The sequence below is a fragment of the Oryctolagus cuniculus genome, chromosome 6 (assembly GCF_964237555.1).
Source record: "Oryctolagus cuniculus chromosome 6, mOryCun1.1, whole genome shotgun sequence".
In the NCBI taxonomy this organism is placed as follows: Eukaryota; Metazoa; Chordata; class Mammalia; order Lagomorpha; family Leporidae; genus Oryctolagus; species Oryctolagus cuniculus.
The window spans coordinates 55,411,944-55,433,525 of NC_091437.1; the positions used below are offsets into that span (position 1 = coordinate 55,411,944).

The window sequence follows — 21,582 nt, forward strand, 5'->3', positions numbered from 1 at the left end:
CCTGCACCCATGTGGGGGACCCCGTGAAGCTCCTGGTTACTGGTTTTGGCCTACCCCAGTCCTGGCCACTGAGGCCATTTGGGGAGTGAACCAGCAGATGGAAGCTCTCTCTCTTCCATTCCCTGTAACTCTTTCAAATAAGTAAATAGATCTAAAAAGGAAAAGTAACACTCAAAAGTAACTTTTCACACACAACTTATTTGAAAAATCAGTTAGAGACACAGGGAGATCTTCTATCCCCTGGTTCACTTCCCATATTGGCCAGGGCTGATCCAGGTTGAAGTCAGGAGCCAGAGGCTTTATCCGGGTCTTCCACATGGGTGGTAGTGACCCAAACAAGATCTGCTACTTTTCCTAGGCCATTAACAGGGAGCTGGGTAAGTGGGGCACCTGGTACATAATCCTTTGCAAACATAGATGCTGCTGTTGCAGGTGGAAGCTTTACTTGCTAAGTTTCAATGCCAGCTCCCTAAACATAAATTCAAGGAACCAGTTTTCTCAATATTTTAGGGAAAAATCCAAACATTAAAAACCCCCAAAACCCAGAAGCAACTGAGGAATGTAAACCAAAAATGACATGCTGCCTTAAAAACTTAAATTAAGTGCCATATATAAAATCATTTTCCATTTGTAATGTTTACTGTGAAGAGAGCACTTGCATGGTGTCCTTGAACTTTTTGCTCTTTAGTAGCTCAATTCCAGCTTCTTGCAGTATTTCTGTGTTTGCAGAACTAAGCTACACTTCAAATCTATTATTTCCACATCGTGACTTTTTTCCTTAGTCAAAATCTCATTTTTTTCATTTTAGTTTCTGCTTATTGGATTTTCTCCTTTAAACAAGATACATACTTCACGTAACAGTCACCATATTCTCATTCTCAACCATTTCTGCAAGAAACATCAGCTGGGGCTGAACCCGGCTGAAGCCAAGAGCCAGGAATTTCATCTGGGTCTCCCACATGGGTGCAGGGGCCCAAGTTCCTGGGCCATCTTCCACTACTTTCCCAGGTGCATTAGCAGAATGCTGGACTGGAGGTGGAACAGCCAGGACTTGAACTGGCACTCAGTGGAATGCCAGCATTGCAGGCAGTGGCTTAACCCCTGTCACAATGCCGATTCATTTAAGAACAATTTAATAGGTACTGTATATTAAAAGTTCTAGTTTAGAGAAAATATGAAACAGCTTCTCCCCAGCTGTGACACCAAAGTACCCTATGTTCTGGCACAGTACACCTGTAGAGCACACCTAAGACCTTATAAAAACCCCTCTGGGCTGGCGCTGCGGCTCACTAAGCTAATTCTCCACCTGCGGCGCCAGCACCCCAGATTCTGTCCTGGTTGCTCCTCTTCCAGTCCAGCTCTCTCTGGCCCGGGAGTGCAGTGGAGAATGGCCCAAATGCTTGGGCTCTGCACCCGCATGGGAGACCAGGAGAAGCACCTGGCTCCTGGCTTCAGATCAGCGCTGTGTGCTGGCTGTGGTGGCCATTGGGGGGTGAACCAACAGAAAAGGAAGACCTTTCTCTCTGTCTCTCTCACTGTCCACTCTGCCTGTCAACAAAACAAAACAAAACCCTCTGAAGACATTCATTTCTGGTGTAGGGTAATGTGGGCCCATTTCAAGAAAAAGGGAAGCTCTTCATATCTTAATGCCAAGACTTGAATTTCATGAAGATCTGAGTATCTGAGGAAATAACTTTTGTTTAAAGTTTTGGAGAGGAAAGTGGGGAAAATTTATAATTACTTCTACCTTATTGAATGCTTTCTCTGTGCTAGGTACAAGGGTCAAAGAAATAAACAAGATTTTAGTTTTTGGTTTCACGGATCTTACATTCAAAACTAGTTAACTAAGAAATAATGAGGGGCTGGCACTATGGCATAGCAGGTAAAGCCACTGCCTGCAGTGCCGGCATACCATATGGGCATCAGTTAAGTCTCGGCTGCTCCACTTCCGATCCAGCTCTCTGCTATGGCCTGGGAAAGAAGATGGTCCAAGTGCTTGGGCCCCTGTACCCGCATGGGAGACCCAGAAGAAGCTCCTAGCTTCAGATCGTCACAGTTCCAGCCATTGTGGCCAACTGGGGAGTGACCAGCTGATGGAAGATACCTCTCTTTCTGCCTCTCCTTCTGTGTAACTCTTTCAAATAAATAAATAAATCTTAAAAAAAAAAAAAAAAGAAATAACGATACACACAGTAAACAACTTAGAGACTTTATTTGGAAAGTAGGAAGTAAAAAGCATGATTCTAACATTTAAGATAGGAACAAAATTAGAAAAAGTTAAACTACAGAAAAGGCAGATACACTGAAGTTGGCTTAATGGCTATGCAATCCAAACAAGCAGACCCAAGTTTCTTTCATGCAAATAAGCATTAAGAGTATGGGAATGTTCACAGAACAAGTCACAACAAATATTTTTAAAATTTACATAATTATACATAAATGAAAAAATAAATTAGGAAATTTACAAGAAATGTTTACAGGTTACAATAGTGATAACTTAGCTTATTATGAATAAATCTGTAGCACATCATACATTTTTACATCAGATTCAGTGTTAGAAGAATTAAGACATGACAAAGCTTAGACTGGACAAGAATAATACAACAGGCAGAATAAGGCAACTTAAGCTGAAATGGCATGTGTAAGTACAATTAACCCCAAATTAAAGAATTCTAAATTGGGACATAAAACATCTTCTAGGCATGATTTGGTCAAAAACTGGGCTGAATTAAGACAAGTACCATTCAACTTCAGTAATAAAGTCAGGAGTTTTGCTGTAGTTCAAATAAAAAATAAAAATGTATAATGTCTACAAAACTGTAAAACCATCTCATCATCACTTATACCCTAATGCCATTAATTATATTTCAGACAAGTAAAGTAGGCTATTATTAGTGTGGGTCCATAAAGTTACCTTTTATTTCTAAATGCTGTAAACTCTAAGAGGCCACTCAAAAAAGTGGCAAATTTCAAAATGGCTTCAGTATCTGTGACAACCACTGCCTGACCTCGTATGATGGTCAAGCAACGCTCATACATACAACCAAATAATTTCAAATGTACATTATTTATGTATATCTTACAAATTACAAAAAAACTGAAATGTTTTCCTTGAAAACTCTTGGAACGGTTAGCACTGCAATGCATGAAGAATATTTAGAAACAGCAAGCAAAAAAAAAAAAAAAAAAAACCAGTAATATGCTAGGATTGAATTAGTTGCACATTTACACATTTCAAAATCTTGATTTTTAACTTCATTCAATCCTTTGAAAAATACATTCCTCTTTAGTCTATTTAAACAAAACCAGTGGCAGCCGTGGCCAAGAAAAAAAAAAAAAGAATAAAGAAAAAAGAAAAAGAAAACCTAAAAAATAACCCTTTGGTTACAGAAGGAGCTAGAATGTAATTGTGGATAGTCTTAAAACAAAAAATTCCTCCCCAGCCACATGGTTCAGCACTAACTGTGGTACCTGAAATCTCAGCATCAGCTCACAACTACACGTTAATAGTAAGGCAGGAATGTCAGACACAGTCGCTTGATTATTCTCAGGCAATCCCAAGGACAAAGTATTTTAGGTCTTCAAGATATCTGATGTGGTAATTTATGGTATTTCAACTTACTTGCAGGTGACTAAACTTGTCTTATAATTTTTGCTGTGAACTGTGTTTGATGAAAGCAATAATCAATTTCAGGAGGGTTCATCCCATATTTATCTTCATAAGGCCCACAAACAGCAAATAAACTCTAAGAAAAGGCCCACTAAAAAAATCCCTTGTGTATCTAAGATTCTAGCATCTTCAAATTCAGTGGGATTTTTTTTTTGTACAATGTGAAAGTTATAATGCCCATATAGTTATGAAGTTAACTGTAAAAATTCCAGATATCTTTACAGATTATAATATGTACACACACATGCATTCACTTACTTTTACATACACATACAAAAAACCCTTCACATTAAAGGTATATTTACTTGGTCATTATAGGCAATAACATAATATGAGAGAACCAATATTCTATTAGTTTGGTGAGGATACAAAACTTAGTACCTATTAACATTTACAAATAAAAATGATAAATAACTGCAAAATTTAACTCCAAAACATGACACCAACTATCTAAAGAAATTATTTAGCCATTCCAAATACTGCCACAAATTAATCAATTTGTTTCTCAGGATCCTGATGATAACTAAGCCATTTCCCACTGTAATAAAACAATTCCCTCATTTTACAAATAAAGAAAATGACATTCAAAAAAAGTTACCACTGTCTGGCACTATCTGTAATACAACACCAAATTATGACCCTGTCCACTGAATACACAAGACAGATAATGCTAACAGTAGGGATCGCTTTAACAAGTGGCAATACGTGTACCTTCAACAAGTGGGAATTTCTCAAAATTTAGACATGGCAGAAAAGCAGGAATTATTCACTTATTACACCATCACTTTTACTGGGCTATTAATAGTGGAAACACTAAAGGAAGAAAACTACTTTTGGGGGCTTCACCAACCATCACTAGGCTCAGTACAAAATACAGGACAATTTACTCTTGAAAACAGGCAGTGAAACAGATAATGCTTCATCTAATGACAGAAATAAAGTTTGGTTGAATTCCTTCAGTATTAAACACACAAGAATAAACAAATTATCAGGAAACAGGACATTATTGATGTTTCATGGCAATCACCTTAAATAAGGTCAGAGTATTATTACAAAAAGGCATATATTTCTAATATTCAGTTTACACACACCACAAAACAGTTAAATCAAATGCAAAACAACATACACATTTTCATTATTCTTTATCAGTTTTTACATGGCTTTAATGGAGAATTCCTAAATTACATTCTTAAATGCAATAGACTAAAAAGCATATAAAGTGCTCAACAGAAACACACACACGAAACGAAACATGGAAAAATTTAGCTTGTAATAAGCAGAGTGGTTATAAAAGATATTTAAACTTTACTACCTAGCTAAGCTTTCAACCAAGAACACAATCTTAAAAAAATTCAAGGCAAGATATGATGGATTATTCTTTGAAGGCAAGAATTACACTAGAAAAAGAAGAAAACTTTTCTACTTTGAGCTACATCATTCTACTTACAAAAATGGTCTTTCAGAAACTGGAACTTACAATATAGCCATCAGATGAGCACTCAAAAGTAAAACAAAAAACAAAAACAAAAAAATCACCCAAAAACTCAGGAATTTTTATTTAGCCTAGCCTAATACTTGGCAAATAACCTCAACTTCTTTAAAGGGCTTTGAATTATCAAGTGTATTCCTGGTGATTTCAAGTGTACTGACCCCAACCTAAGTCCACCTCACTTCCTCCATATTCAAATTTGAGTAGCTGGGCAAGAACTTGCCGTGCCAACTTACTTGACAATACTACTCATTCTTTTGTCTTTGAAGACATCTGGGTGCAGAACTAATTTAGAAAGTCTCTATTTAAAAGGCAATCTTCTCTGGGGACAGGGGATGGTGGTGCTAATTTTTATGTCATGTGTTTTCCAAGCCCCAAAGCAAACTGAGAGTGCTCTTTGCATTTGAAAAAGTTAATATAATTTTTACAAATGAAAATTAAGCCTACAAATTATAAATAACTTTCATAACCTTTTTAATACTCTAAAGTTACCTGCTCAAAGTTAATTAGAATTTTATAAACTAAATCATTAGAACCATCAAATTTGCTTCACTGAAGGAAATACCTATTTTGGAGATTGCTGGCAACTGGTAGGATTGTCTTGGGCAATTTTATGAGCATCATAGGAAAAAAATGATACACACTACAATGACATGGCAGGATGCCAACATAAGAGTTTGGGAATGGTCAGAAATACAGCTTACTCCTTCTTATCTATTTAAGAAATAAGGTTCCTAATTTTTTCTCTATCAAATATTCTTCTAAAAGCCCAAATTCAGCAAGTTTTCATACAACTATGCTGTCTCACCTAGCAGACATTACCCATGTACAGCTACTGAAATCTGAAATGTGGTCAACTCAAATTGAGATGCCGGAAGGGTAAAGCACACATTTTTAAAGACTAAGAGTGGAAAAGGGTAACATATTTTATATTGAAATAACATATTTAGGTATTAAGTTAGATAAAAATATATAATTAAAAAAATTTCACATTTCTTGTTACTTTATGTGTTTACTAGGAAAGGTAAAATCAGATCCAAACCTATTTACCACCGCACGCTAAAAGGAAATTTCTGGAGATCATAATACAAAAAACAGAATCTTGGTAGCCTTCTTCACAATTCTATATTCCTATCCTAAGAATTTTACATTTTGTATGCAAAAGACCTAAGACCAACAGTGGTGAGATGGTTGTCCAGTTTACCTGTATTTAGCAGTTAATTTCAACTTCAAAGGACAAAATGTACGAAATCATTTTTTTTGTTCAGTATTATAGTGACTAAATTAACTTAGACTTTGTCCATTCCATTGCTTTTCTGAAAGAGACAGCCTTAAACCTATAGGTAATGATGTACAGAGTTGCTATCAGTATAAATAAGTCTGGTAATTACTTTCATTGAATAAGATTTCTATCTGATGGCCAAATCAGAAACTTTTAAGATAGATCAAACCACTGACATTTTGGCTGAAAACACCCAGTCACTGGAACAGAAAAGTAAAAGCAAGAAACACGAAAGCATCACTTCAAACTGATTATTGACTGGTATGAATTCAAAGTTCCAAACGGTTTAAGTTACTGCTACAGGCGTTCCCCTTTATATACTCACTCCTATTATTTATATGTTCATGTCTGCAGGAAATTAAAACTGGATTTTAAATGCTTGAACAAAAATTTTGAAAATTATACAGAGAAATGTTTTTATCAAGCACCTCTTAACAGTCTAATGAAAACTGCTCTGTACTGAACAACACTATGTTCTGTAAAAACACAAATGCTTCCTTCATAATGTAAACAACTCTCAATTTCTTCAAAGTACATCCAGATCTACTGGTAATTTACAGAGGTGGGGTTCCTCCTACTTCCTAAACCATGACCAAGACTGGAATAACTTCACCCAACTAATGGACCTCCAAATGTTACTGCCAATGTAAAAATCTGAAAAAAATCTCTAACATTGTAAAAAGTTAATCCAAAATACAGAATAAATTTCAAGGTAGCAGGATTTACAAATCTGAGAACTATAATGCTTTTTTATTATCAGAATGTATGAAACACTGATCCTTTTATAATTCTGCAATACTGCCTTAGACTGTCCACAAGTTTCATATAAATCAGCATTTAGTTTACGTAACATCCATTTAGAATAAATGTGATGTTGGCTGCTCTTCATAATGGAATCAAAACTTTAGCTCTGAAGGTTCAGATGTAATGGAAAGAAACAACACAAGTGTGGGTCTGAGATAAACATGGTAATAAACCAAAAAGGGGTAAGAACTCTAAGCAATTCACTCACACCATACTTCCAAGACAGCCTGAGCCAAAACCCCAAAGTAATCAAGCTTTCATTGATAGAAACACGAAACATTTTAGCATGTGCCAATTAACTCAAATCACAGAAAGTGCAATGCCAGCAAAGAATGAGCATTTTCCAGGAGTCATTTTAAAGCCTGGGCTAAAACTTAACAAGAGTATTTCATTTAAATTATGGTATCTGAGAAAAGTTATACCTTTGGGTAATGATCACAAAAACACGCTTTTATGGGGAATGGGGTTATGTCAGAAAAACTATAATAATTAATATTGCCTAAACATTTTAAAATGACATAAAAGTGATGTCTGATTGCCATTTCAGTATTTTTTGATACAGGTTGTTACTGTCCACTCTTTAGTAACCCGTTAACACACATATAACAGACTTCTGACAAATACTGAGAATCAATTATTTTCGAAAGTTAAACTTTTCTGAGACTTTAAGATTTGTATTTTGAACATACAGTACTACAATGTTGGCTATGTAAAATAAATAGAAAAATTTTTGAGAGAAAGCTCAATTAGCAGAGGCTGTATTGCATTTAAGGATCTAAAACTGCCTATCTACAGGAAGGAAAGCATTTCAACAAGAAATACTTCACATGTCACGGAGCTCTCTTTTAGTATGGCAACATCCAGGACCACTCCGACATTTAAAAGCAATAGGAAATAGTGGTATTCTTTTATCCTTTGGTTCTCAGTGACAAACAATGCAGTAATAATGCCTCTGGTTCAGTTCCTTTTGGATGACATTTATTAGCAGGGACAGACTTGATGCTTTAGCTGAAATTTGGCAGCCCAAGAAGTGCACCAACAGCTCCAAAGTATCCCTGTATAATTTTGAAACAAATATTAATGTAGTATAGTTTTTACCTGCTATGCCACTGTTCCGGCCCCTAATGTAGTACAGCTTTTAAATTAGCACACATTATTAACCACTCAGAGCACATTTATATATATGTTCATTCTAATTTCCAAGTTGTTAGCTCCTCTAAAATTTTTTCCTAAACTGTATTCTCAATAAATATGCCCACTTTTGAAATATGTATTTTCAATATGTATTTTTAAAATGTGGCTTCTGGACACTAAAGTTTTTAAGACTATTGCCAGCAATTCTATACCCTCTCCCTTTATTCAACAAAGAAACTAACTCCTTGCCATTCCACGAGACACTCTCCTCACCCACCAGACAGGGAAGCAAACACATACTTTCAATCTATGCTATTAATTGGTAATAATACAGTCATTTGACTTGGGACTATAATACTTCATCCAAAACATTATGTTGAACATTTAACTGGATAAAGTAAATGAATAATAAGAATAAATTCAAATGCAATGAGTGGGTGGAATTGTGGTGATAGTCAAGGAGAATTTTCATTGCTAAATTACACATTTCTGTGCTGTTCACATTTAACATCTGTAATCTCAGGAGAGGAAAAAAAAAGGTGTGTGTGGGGGGAAACAAAAGAAACAACCCCTCCCCGACCAAATCCACAAGCAGCCACAGTATCTGCGCTGGTCACAGATCTCTTTTTGAAGAACTGTGAAGTTCTCATCTTAGTGGGGCAGTCAGCAGGTTACAGTAATTCCACTGTTCCCAACTAAAACTAAGTAATCAATACTCTACTGAAGTAAATACTCCACTAATTTTGTTTGTAAATACAAGAAGCAATATATAAAACCTACACAAAAAAGCATTCTATTAAAATTTACCAACTACTCTTTTTCCATCATACCTCATGCTCTAGAAACAGTGCTTTCAGTTGACCTTTGGACCAATAATCCAGTGCATATGCCAATAGCTTCATTGAGAGAGTATTGACACGTAAGAAGTTCCCAACAAAGACAACTCTGTTTATTTTCTGAAAGAACAAAGAGAGTGGCTTTTGACAACAGTCATTAAATAGATGTTAAAACACAGAGTGTACAAGATCTTTATCTAAAAATATAAAAAGTGATTTTTACTAGTGCCTACATTTCTGACATAGAGCTCTATAATCCTGAGTACTTAAAAATAATTTCTACATATTATGATACACTTATCAAAACCCATAGAATGGACAACACCAAGAGTGAATACCAATGTAAGCCAAAGCCTTTGGCAATGAAGGGTGTGTCAAAGCAGGTTCACTGAATCCAACAAATGTGTGCGCTGGTGGGGGAAGCAACAGGGAGAGCAGTGTGTAAGGTGAACAGCAATACTCTGTACCTTCCACTCAATTTTACTGTGGACCTTAAACTGCTCTAAAAAATACAATCAAAATACTTTGTTTTGGAAAGATCCTAGCAAGTGATTACAGGTGACTGTTTTCTGAAAATGGCCATTAAATAACTCATTTACCAAAGTTCTTTGGAGACACATCACTAATAGGATTAACGGAATCAAACAAAGGGAAAGTACTTTAAAACACATTTAGTATAAAATAAACAATGACATGTAAGTCTGAACTCAGTATACAGAGCTGGAGACAAACAGCGCCTGTGGTGCTGGCAAGTGAATTCAAGCCCTAGGATCTGGCATGCTCCTTTTCTAGTCTGATCCATCAAGCCATTCTCTCTCACATGTGGGGAGCAATCCGGACCAGACTGAGTTACTCGAATTAGGACTTATTCTATGCATCTGCTCTCCCACAATATGGCGCTGGGAGAGAAGTAAACAGCTTCCGCACAGCTGCCTCCAGTTCAACCAATTAACTGTAGGACTTGCTCCTGATTGGAGAGCAGCGTACTCGGCGTGTGGGCAGCCGAGTTGGGATTGGCAGAGAAGGACTATAAAGGAGGAGAGAGACGGCATGCACCGGGAACATCTATGGGGAACATCTAAAGGGAACCCGTGCAGCCCCCGAGAAAGCTGGCCGGCGGTGTGCCGCTCCCCTGCGGAAGTGGGGAATGCGGCCAGGGGGAACTGCCCTTCCACGGAGGTGGAAGGGATAGTAGCCAACCCGGGAAGAACCAGCAGCAAACCCGGGGAGGGCCGAGCAGACGAAAGAACAGCGCAGGGTCCTGTGTTGCTCCTCCACGAAGAGGGGGAGCGACACTCACAGAATCCACACTTGGGAATTCCACACATTCTCTTTCAGTCTCTCAAATTAAATAAAAATAAAAATTAAAAGAGAGGAGGGTCCAGGACTGGGAGAAGACAGACCCATGGCTAAGGCATCTGCTGGGTGATACCACCTTAATAGAGATAGAATTTAAATCAAAAAAGAGAAAAATTTTATATCAGTAACTTAAACTTCCTCCTTTACTTTTTAAAGATTTACTTATTTATTTTAAAGGCAGAGAAAAAGACAGAGATGGGGTGGGGGGTGGGGAGAAAAGAGTGAGATCTTTCATCCCCTGGTTCACTCCCCAAATAAATGGGTACAACAGCCAGAGATGGTCTGATCTAAAGCCAGAAGCCAGGAGGAGCCTCTTCTGGGTCTCCCATGTGGGTACAGGGGCCCAAGCACTTCAGCCATCTTCCCCTGCTTTCTCAAGTGCATTAGCAGAGAGCTGGATCAGAAGTGGGGCAACCAGGACTTGAACCATTGCCCATATGGGATGCCAGCATTGCAGGCAGAGGTTTTACTCACTATGCCACAGCACCAGCTCTCCAATTTCCACCTTTAATAAGAAAACTACAGGGGCTGGTGTTGTGGCCTAGTGGGTAAAGCTGCTGCCTGTGACACTGGCATCACACATGGGGTGCAGGTCAGAGTCTAGCCTGCTCCACTTCCGATCCAGCCCTCTGCTTCTAGCCTGGGAAAAACAGCAGATGACGACCCATGTATTTGGGCCCCTGCTACCCATGTAGGAGGCCAGGACGAAGCTCCTGGTTCCTGGCCCAGCCTTGGCCATTGCGGATATTTGGGTGAGTGACCCAGTGGATGGAGGATCTCTGTAACTCTGCCTTTCAAATAAATAAATCCAAAAAAAAAAAAAAAAAAAAAAAAAAGAGAGAGAGAGAGAGAGATTCCACATTCAATACTTTTTTAAAGGTACCTCTACAATTAGAAAACCTTAGAACTGTTTATGAATCTCCAGAAAATCCACTTCTACTCTCACATTAAGTAACTGATGTTCAGATATAAATCTTGCACATGAGTTGTGTAAACTATGGCCAAGTGGTCAATGAAAATCTAGACCTAGAAAGAACAAAGGTCTCAGATTACTGTTAACCCCCAAAGTGAAATATTCCCAAAATCTAGGTTAAAAAGTGTATTAGTGACTCTGTCAATCAACTTATAATACTGGTGTTGAGAAACTGTAAGAGACAAAAACTATGAATTTGAACACAGAATGATTCAGAAGATTTATACAGTCGTTTTCTCTGCGGGAAGCATCTTCCCACAAACATTCAAATGCATGATTCTCCTACCTTCTTCTTATCTTTGTTCAAGGGTCACATTTTGAATGAATACTTCCTTAACTACCTAATTACTTGACAATCTGTCCTCTTCCACCCTCTGTCCTCCTCTCAATTCTCTTTAACCTATTTTCTTAAAATAGCATTTATCACCTAATACATACTAAATGATCTACATCACTAGAATAAATGTGGGATCTTGGTTTTCTTTACCAATATGTCATATTCCAAGTGCCTGGGAACAATGCCTGGTACACAGTACTCCATTTACTCCATGAATACACAAATAAATGAAGGGTTTCTTCAAAAAACAGTTATCTCAATCCATCTGAAGTATCTGCTATTTACAGAAATTTAACGGGAAACATTTCCAGTATATGAATGCAGCATTATACATATGTTCTCTTAAAAAAACCCTAACTATGTGGCCACTCTAGTAGTAGATGCTTATCATGGTTTTCTTAGAGCAAACAGTACACACCACTGAAGTATCATGTGAAGAGCGAGTCTCAATGCCTTCATAGCCCTGTACAATGCTGCTTGATCCATATGCAACAAGGCAGCACTGTAAAGAAGCCGAGGGCAGTAAGAAACTTCTAAGGATTTTGCTATCAATGGGAACATTGATAGGAAAAAACAAAACACTCTTAATAATTACTTATTTCAAGAGATTTAGGTGGTATATTTCTGAAAAGGTTTCTGACCAAATATAAAATGTCTAACATATGTACGTCCTTTTTCAACGTGAATGATCCTCAACTTTCTTTCAAGGTAAACAGTGGCTGAATATATAACATATATACAGGAATGTGCTCAAAGTGTCTTGGGATTAAATGGCACAGTTGTCAATCCTAAATACCTTCTTAAGGAAAACAAAGCCCTGCTATATGTATATAAAATTCTAATTCATGTTTATCATGTAATTAAAGTTTTTTTTTACCTCATTGACAGCACACATTCGTGCCACAGAACCGATGTTATTGGTGATAGTAACTAAGGTAGCTCTTGCCAGATCTTCTTTACTAACAGATTCTCTCTTCTCCTTATAAATCATATTCCCAAAACTGCAGAGAAATGCAAAACAAAGGAAAGTCAAATTTGCTGATAACAAGAACCATTTCAGATATTAGTAATCTATCTATAAGCTGGATTTTCTGAATAAAATTAACACCCAAACACAAAAAAGACAGGATAAGATCATAATAAACTAATAAAAACTATACATGCATAAAGTATTACTTTTAAAAAATAAGATTAAAATAAGTGTCAAAAAGGTTAGTTCTGCATAGAAGCAAAGATTACTAAAACTGCTTCAGTTTAAGACTTGATACAAAACAGTTAGATTAAAAGGTTATTTTAGGAAGTCAAGAGGAGAGAGGGAAGTACATTTGGACTTGCCTAAATAAAGGAAGTCAGATGGCATAAAGGACTAACTGTAACAGGAAACAAACCAACAGAACACAAAACTAAACCAACAAGCTATCTTGGGAACACAAACAGAAAAGAGCTTATGTTACGTGGTAAGAAGGAAAAAGCTTAGAAGATGCGAGGAAAGGCTTTTCAGAGGAGGATCAGAAAAGTTAGCAAAAAAGGGAAGGAAAAATCTTAGGCAAGGCACACAAAGGTTAAAGGCATACAGAAACAGGAACTGAAAACATCTATGAAATCTCAAGTAACACCAAATGGCTAGGGTGAAGCAACTATGTAAGGGAGAGACAAGAGATGCTGTTGAGGAGTCAGGCAAGTCCATTACCAACAAGCACTGAATGCCTTGACAAGGGACTGGGAATGCACAAGCAACAACCACTGACAAAGTATGATAGGAAACAAGACAAAAAATAGGAATATTTAGGGATAAATTAAAAAGCAATTGCACACTTAAATAAGGACTTAGAAATGTCTGAAAGGAACCAAAGTAGCCTTAAACAAAGACAAGCTAAATAAAAAGCTTTATTGCAAAGCATGTAATCTTCGATAACAAGATTTAACATCGTAAGGATGTCATATGCCTCTAAAATAATTAGTGCCTTCTGAAAACAAAAAAAACATAAGCTAGAGCTGGATCTCTACATACCTAACACAAAACTCTAAGACAAACTATAAGTAAATCAAAGATTGAAATACCAAAAATACCATTACAGTATCATAAGAAAGTTAAGGGTTTATTCCTTTACATATTTGGAATGCAAAGACTTACTTACTATGAATCAATATCCAGAAGCCATAAGAGAAAAGACTTATAAATTCAACTGCATAACAATCCAGCAGAAAAGCAGAACATGAACAACTGCTCACAGAAAATATGTAAGGTTCTTAACCTCACTGTTGGTGAGAGAAATGCAAATTAAAATTTCTCTGTTGGTTTTACAAAAATTCAACAGTTTTAGAGCACATTAGTGGTGAAACTGCATGGTGAAACGGCACGTGAACAGGCACTTGCATCTGCTCCTGGTGAGGGTGCAGAATAGTACCACTCCTCTGGAGGGCATGCTAACTGTTACAGAATTCTTACTTCTCAGAATTATCCTACAAATAAGCCTGCACATGTGTAAAAGGAAGATAAATGATAATGTGAAAAGATTTCTAGATTATATAGCTATTTAGAGTAGATACAGTATGTTGTATGACAGTACAAAGTACACTACCTTTTGTAGAACAGGGGAGATACTACGGACATATATTCATATATGCATAGAACACAGGTGGAGAACATCCAACCCATGAGCCATATAATACCCTTGAAATCACTTGGTCTGGACCTGCCAAGGAAACAGCAGGCAGGACTCGAGATTTAATTAATCTATAGCAGTTTAATTTTTAAGTTGATAATTTTGTATGGCCTGTGAATGATGTTACAAATATCCAAATGGCCCCCAATCCTGGCACAGAGAAACACTGAAAAGATAATGAAGCATGATAAAAGTGGCTTCTTCTAAGGTGCTCTCAGAGTAGACTTCTCAACGTCTACTTAATCTGTAAGCCGCACCACAGTGCTTAACTTTGAACTTCCAATTTAAACTGGGTAAAAAGGAAACATCCTTATGACTTCCTGATAAACAGTTTTCTAAAAATGAAGTGGCCTGAAGAATCCCAGCATAAACATCAAACTTACCTAGATGCTACAGCCCAACCTGGTAGACCAAATCTTTCATAATCTCCTCCATAAATATCACGGACCAGCTTGTCTGCTTGGGTGCTGTCACCTTTGGATGCCATCTCAAGAGCCTCTTCAAAACTTTCACAGCCAGTCAGTAAGCTACATAAACCCAGAAAGGTACCCCCTCCAAGGCTAAAGAAAATAGAAAAAAAACTAGCTAAGATGTATGAATATACTGCATTCTTCCTTTGAAATTAAAGGTACATCATTAACTTATCCAGGGAACACACAGAAAAACCCAGTATTAATGCTGAGTGCTGAAGTATCAACATAACAGAGAAAGGCAACAAAAACTGGCTGGTAAAATCACACTTGTCATATCTCCCCATTGTTTCTTAAAACGGGAGCCTACATTTCTTCTTCTTCTTCTTTTTTTTTTTTTTTTTGACAGGCAGAGTTAGACAGTGAGAGCGAGAGACAGAGAGAACCCTAAATGGCCAATACGGCCGGCGCTGTGCCGAAACCAGGAGCCAGGTGCTTCCTCCTGGTCTTCCATGTGGGTGCAGGGCCCAAGCACTTGGGCCATCCTCCACTGCCTTCCTGGGCCACAGCAGAAAGCTGGACTGGAAGAGGAGCAACTGGGACAGAATCTGGTGCCCCAACTGGGACCAGAATCCAGGGTGCCAGCGCTGCAGGCGGAGGATTAGCCAAGTGATCCACGGCGCCAGCCTATATTTCTTCTTAAAAGTTGATATACACAAAAGGAAAAAACTTAAATATCATTTCACATTCACTTCATGTATTATAGAAACTTTATGAGCTATTTGGGAACATTAATATACTCCCATAAGGAACTCAAAATGATTTCATCATATAATAATACTGCAGTCTAAATGTGAAACTATTCCACATTTGGCAAGCTTGAATATATCAACAAAAGGTTTAAAATGAAGAAATAACAACACTTTGGGAAAAAAGAGATTCGAGAGTTCTACAATGAATAGAATGCCGTCATATCCAAGCAAAGGCTCTCACGTTAAATTCTGGAAAAAATATTACTGGAATCAATTATTCCAGATAAAACTTTCACTCTTACCATTATCAAAGTTTTGGAGTTGACTGATGTAGAGCAGTTATATCCAACAGTTACAGTCTGAGTCTTTAGAGTTTCAGTCTTTATTCACCTCATAAAAAAGATAGTATTTGCCACATTTTAACTTACACATCTACATTTTCTTACTGTTGCACAAATCCAAATTATTTTTCTAGAGAAATCAACATCAATATATTGTGCATGGAACAATGTAAATGCTGCACTAGGACCAAAAAGTCTATTACCTCGTCCCAGTCACTCGTTTGTAGTTATCTTTGGAATGGACTGCTAAAATACTGACTCCAGAGCCGATGTTCACCACCAGCAGCGGATAGGGATCATCCAGGTTAAAAGGCATCTTTTGGCATCGCTCAGGTTCTGAGGCATTAGCAAAATAATAGCACTCTGCTTGTCCATTGAAACTAACAGAATCTATATACAGCAAGCCCTTTACAAGGCAGTCAAGTTCATCCAGTTTGTGCAGGTGGAGGTTTCCAATCTGTAAAAAATAAAATTTTTAAAAACTAAGAGAAAGGACTACGTTCCAAACTGGCTTCAAATTTATGAACTCTGTTCAACTGAAATAAAATATAAATTACCATTATCCAACAAAAAATTTTTATAAGAACTTAAGATATTTAAATTATCCCACATTGTAAGGGGCTCCCTTACGTAGGTAAATTTTCTTACATGGTCCTCATCTACACTTCAAGGGAAAGAAATTTCAGTAGCCCCAAATACAACTTTAAACTCTATAATCCAAAAGACCTGGCCTAAGACTACATAGCTCAATATTCATTGTCCCTTTGACACAGGACTATGGTAGGGTTGTGGTATAAAATCAGAAAAACAGAGTAAAAAATAATTTTTCATTCAAGTTATTTACTAAGATACTGGTTTCCAATCTTGGGGTTCAAGGAGAGATGAGCATAATGGTGGTTAGAATGCTTGTGTCCCATAGTGGAGTGCCTGGGTTCCATACCTAGCTCTAGCTCCTGATTTCAGCTTCCTACTAATGTGGACCTATGAAACAGTGGTGAAGCTCAGGTAGCTGGGTTCCTGCCACCTAAGTAGGGAACCTTTCCTGGCTCTTGGCTTCAGCTTCCCTGCCATTACAGGCATTTGAAGAGTAAACCAGCTGATGGAAGAGCACTGTCTTTCAGATACACAAAAACAATAGAAACAAAACCCAACCATGGAAAGATGGGACAATAATACAGCAAATAATTGAAACCCAGTTTATATGTCTTTGCATACTGCCAAAAATTCACTGAAGATTCCACTCACCCCTTTTATTGTAACTCTGTGGTACTTAAGATTTTACCAAACATTACACACAATAACATGCCCAAACTTTCCATAAAAGTGTTTAAAATGCCCCCCAAACAAAGCTAGTCATGAATACTAACTTCCCATACATCCTCAGTGCGAACTTATCTAAGGGACATGGTAGATAGAAACCTAGCTACACATTTAAACAACTGAATAGAACGAGTGATCAATTTTTGGTTTACAATAAGGTATACTTACTGTGCGAAAATCTTTTTCAAACTTGTAAGCACCACCTCCTGTAGCACATAGCACCGTTTGTAATGTTGAGAAGTTTTTATCTCTTCCCATTTGGATAAAAGTGGGCAGATCCTGGGTTGGAAATCTGATAAAGTGCAAGTTCCCCCTTCTGCCAAAAAGTGTTAAATCTTTCAGTTCAAGATGTACATCCCGAATACCAGTGGATCCATACGCTACATTAGATGTCAAATATTTCCGAATACTTTTTAAGCTCTCAACTTCTTCTTGTTCTTCCTCTGCTGTGATATCAATAGGTTCAAAATATGAGAGCTTTACGAGAGTCCCTCCAATGTCCATGCCAAACCATGGGAAAGCTGTGAATTAAAAAACAGAGTATCTATTTTAGGAACACAAACTAGAAACTAGTTAATTAACCACAAACATAATTTATCCTTAATCATTCATTCAGGTCAATAACATTTATCGGGTGAGGTGGCCACTGTGGTGTAGTAAGTTAAGCCACTACTTGGGATTCCTGCCTACTTTTATTTAATCAAAGATTTATTTATTCATTTGAAAGGCAGAGGTAGAGAGGAGAGACCTACCATCCGCTGATTCACTCCCCAAATGGCTGCAATGGCCAGGTGGGCAAGACCAAAGCCAGGAGCTTCATCTGGATTTCCTATGAGGGTGAAGGGGCCCCAAGAACTTGGGCTACCTTCCACTGCTTTCCCGGGTACATCAACATGGAGCTTGATCAGAAGTGGAGCAGCCAGGACTTGAACTGGAGACCATACGGGATGCTGGCATAGCAGGCAGAGGCTTAACCTAAATCACAGAGCTGACCCCTACTCTGCTTTTGATCTAGCTTCCTGCTAATCTGCCTGGAAGGCAGCAGACAATGGCCTTATCACCTGAGTGCCTGCCACCTACATGGGAGACCCACAGGATTCCAGACTGCTGGTTTCAGCCTGGCCCAGCACTAGCGGTTGTGGGCATTTGGGAATTGAGTCAATCTGTCTTTCAAATAAATATTCTTTTAAAAAATAATATTTACTGGGGGAAGACACATCTTCTATGTGCAACTCACATGCTTTTCCTTCAAAGTTTTATCTGTATATTTTCCAATAACCAAACATACAACAACTTTTTCCATTCCTACTCTGATAGGTGTTATATTTCATTTATTAAATACTTGCATGACCCAGTAGATGAGAATTTGGGCAATTTTGTTTCAATAAATAGATTATCACTAGAAGCGTGAAAAATCTTTTTTAAAGATTTATTTATTTGAAAGGCAGAGAGTTACAGAAAGGCTGTGGCAGAGAGATTTTCCATCCACTCATTCACTCCCCAAATGGCCACAACAGTAGGAGCTGGGCCTATCCAAAGCCAGGATTCTAGAGTTTCCTCTGGGTCTCCCATGCGGGTTCAGGGGCCCAAGGACTTGTGCCATCTTCTATTGCTTTCCCAGGCCATAGCAGAGAGCAGGATAGGAAGTAGAGCAGCCAGGATTCAAACTGGCGCCCAACTGGGATGCCAGCACTGCAGGCAGTGGTTTTACGCGCTACACCACAGGGCCGGCCCTACAAAATCTTTATTATTAAGTTTTTAATATAATCAAATCAGCCTATAATCATGTCAAGCAATCCATGGGAAAAGGGTCTCCATAAAACAAAACAAAACCTTCTTTTTGCTCACTCAGCATATTAGATTTCTTTGGTACTTCCAGTTAATAAAATTGGCTGTTCATAACGTTGAAGGTAAGTCTTCTTAGGTACCAGCACACTCAGGCAAGCAGTACTCAGGTTTCGGACTTAGTGTTCTATAACTGGACTATGGGACTCTGGAATAGCCATTAGCCTCTCTGACTCTTAACTCTTAACTACTTTCAATACCTAATTACTGAGTATCTTCTCTACACCAGTGAATGGGAATGTAACAAGACGAAGATAAAAATCCTACCTTCAGGGAGGGCTCCATCTGGTAGGGGAATATAAATATAAATACACAAGAATGAGGTAGACAAAATAAAATTATATAGACCAAGAGACATACAGACCAAGAGAAGGAATGCTAAACTCCCCATGCCTGCGTTTGAACATAGGGAATAATGAAAATAAAAACAGCCTATCCAAAGGCAGAGGACTGTCAATAGAGCTTTGGAATCAGGAAAAAAGCCTAAGGCAAAAATGGCTACAACAGCTGGGGCTGGGCCTTGAAAAAGCCATCTTGAGCGATCAGCTGCTGTCTTTCCAGGCTCATTAGCAGGAATTTGGGTTGGAAGCAGGGCAGCTGGGACTCAGAGACTGGCATTCAGGAACAGTTTATTGTCAGGATCAACAACTTTTAACAGTGAGATCTGAAACCTTGAAAAAAAAATTTCAATGTTTACTTATTCAGAAAGTTACAGAGAGGGGGAGAGAGAGAGACCTTCCACTGGTTCACTCCCCAGATGGCCACAATAGCTAACACCAGGCCAGGTTAAAACAAAGAGCCACCAGCTTCAAATGGGTCTCCTATGTGGCTGGCAGGAGCTCAAGTACTTGGGCCATCATCTGCTACTTCCCCAGACCATTAGCAGGGAGCTGGAGAAGAAGTGAAGCAGCTGGGACACAAACTAGCACCCACTATGGGATAGCAGTGGCTTTACCTGCCGTGCTAAAATGCCAGCCCATTTTTCTTTTTAAAGATTTATTTATTTTGAAAGTTGGAGTAACACAGAAGAATCTAATCAGTGCTCATCATTTCAGGCAGGGAAAGCCAAGACACTACAGCAAAAAAATGCCCTATATTAAGGATCTCTGAGACCCTAGCAGATAGGGCCACCAAAGGAGGATGTACTTTTCTCTGAAGGGAGGAGAGAACTTCCACTTTGCTTACGGCTTTGTCTAAATACTGATGAAGATCGTGCTCATATGGGACGCTGGTGTCACAGGCAGCAGCTTAACCCTGTGCACCACAATGCTGGCCCTAATCTGGGACTCCTATTTCCTTATATTTATTGGTCATAATCCTTATGTAGACACAGGTAATAGTTTATCATTATTCCAAGGCTGGGGAAGAAAATAAGTATCCTATTGTGAACTGTGAAATTCTTCTGAGAATTAAAGCACAATGATGCAGTTTTCCATAGAACCCCAGGAAACATTTGTTGAGTACTCACTACCTGCCAGATATATGCTGATCACATGTACTGGCTCTTTCAATCCTCCATGCCTCTAGGATAAGGCTGCCCCAGTACTTGTGTCACTTCACAGACAAGGAAAGGAGACAGATTACAGACAAAGGTCAATTCATTAATAAATGGGAAAGAAAGGATTCCATACTAGAAGGTTTCTTTCTGTGCTTTGGTACCATGTAACAAAGGCTTAAAAATAATTCAATACTTAAAGCTATATGGATTATAAAATACCTGGCCACAAAATATATTCAATAGTTTTTTTACATTTCTTCATTTTAGAATCTATACATTTACTAAAATGAGAACATGATTTTGAGTATGAGGAAGGAGTGACTCTCATTATCTTCTTCTGGAAGACACAGCTCATTTCTTTTTATATTGGATACCCAAATTGTAGACCCAGAACTACACTAAACACAATCTTAAAAAACAAAGTTTTTTAAAGAAAGAAAATGATTTTATTCTTAATTTGGTAAGCTAGGAACAGGTAGCAAGATCCCAAAGAAGCACCAGATATTTATGCCATCTACAGAATGACGTAAGTAATCAGGAAGCAACAGAAGCAGGTAAAACTGATCAAATCTTTTCAATTTTCTGAGGTAGCTAGTAAGAGAAGCCATTTTATACGACTAACACTCTTTTTGTGAAAACATACAATAATATACTTTCAGGAAACATAACTGTGGCATCAGTAAGTTTTGCTTGCAGTTTACTAAAGAAATCTACAGGGGCTGGCGCTGTGGCGTAGCAGGTAAAGCCACCGCCTGCAGTGCCAGCAGCCCATATGGGCGCTGGTTTGAGTCCTTGGCTGCTCCACGTCCGATCCCGCTCTCTGCTATGGCCTGAGAAAGCAGCAGAAGATGGCCCAAGTTCCCACG

The 21,582-nt window shown here is 38.1% G+C and overlaps 1 protein-coding gene, 1 long non-coding RNA gene and 1 other non-coding gene across 5 annotated transcripts in view; 1 reads left to right on the forward strand and 2 right to left on the reverse strand.

Annotated features, from left to right (window-relative positions):
- Window positions 1-2,193: 2,193 nt before the first annotated feature.
- PANK3 (pantothenate kinase 3) overlaps window positions 2,194-21,582 on the reverse strand; it is a 28,790-nt gene continuing 9,401 nt past the window's right edge. For all 3 annotated transcript variants that reach the window (XM_002710198.5, XM_051844446.2, XM_070076406.1), the window contains 6 exons: window positions 17,542-17,894; window positions 16,257-16,510; window positions 14,934-15,110; window positions 12,762-12,885; window positions 9,210-9,335; window positions 2,194-8,300 (listed from right to left, as the gene is read on the reverse strand). In XM_002710198.5, the coding sequence (XP_002710244.1) occupies window positions 8,250-8,300; window positions 9,210-9,335; window positions 12,762-12,885; window positions 14,934-15,110; window positions 16,257-16,510; window positions 17,542-17,894 (1,085 nt within the window). In that variant the 3' untranslated portion in view covers window positions 2,194-8,249. The remainder of the gene's footprint in view (window positions 8,301-9,209; window positions 9,336-12,761; window positions 12,886-14,933; window positions 15,111-16,256; window positions 16,511-17,541; window positions 17,895-21,582) is intronic.
- Window positions 2,198-11,424, forward strand: LOC138850212 (uncharacterized). Its single transcript, XR_011389890.1, has 2 exons — window positions 2,198-10,037; window positions 10,518-11,424. It is a non-coding gene; the product is annotated as an uncharacterized lncRNA (long non-coding RNA).
- MIR103A-1 (microRNA mir-103a-1) lies at window positions 12,340-12,399 on the reverse strand. Its single transcript, NR_162504.1, has one exon. It is a non-coding gene; the product is annotated as a microRNA mir-103a-1 (primary transcript).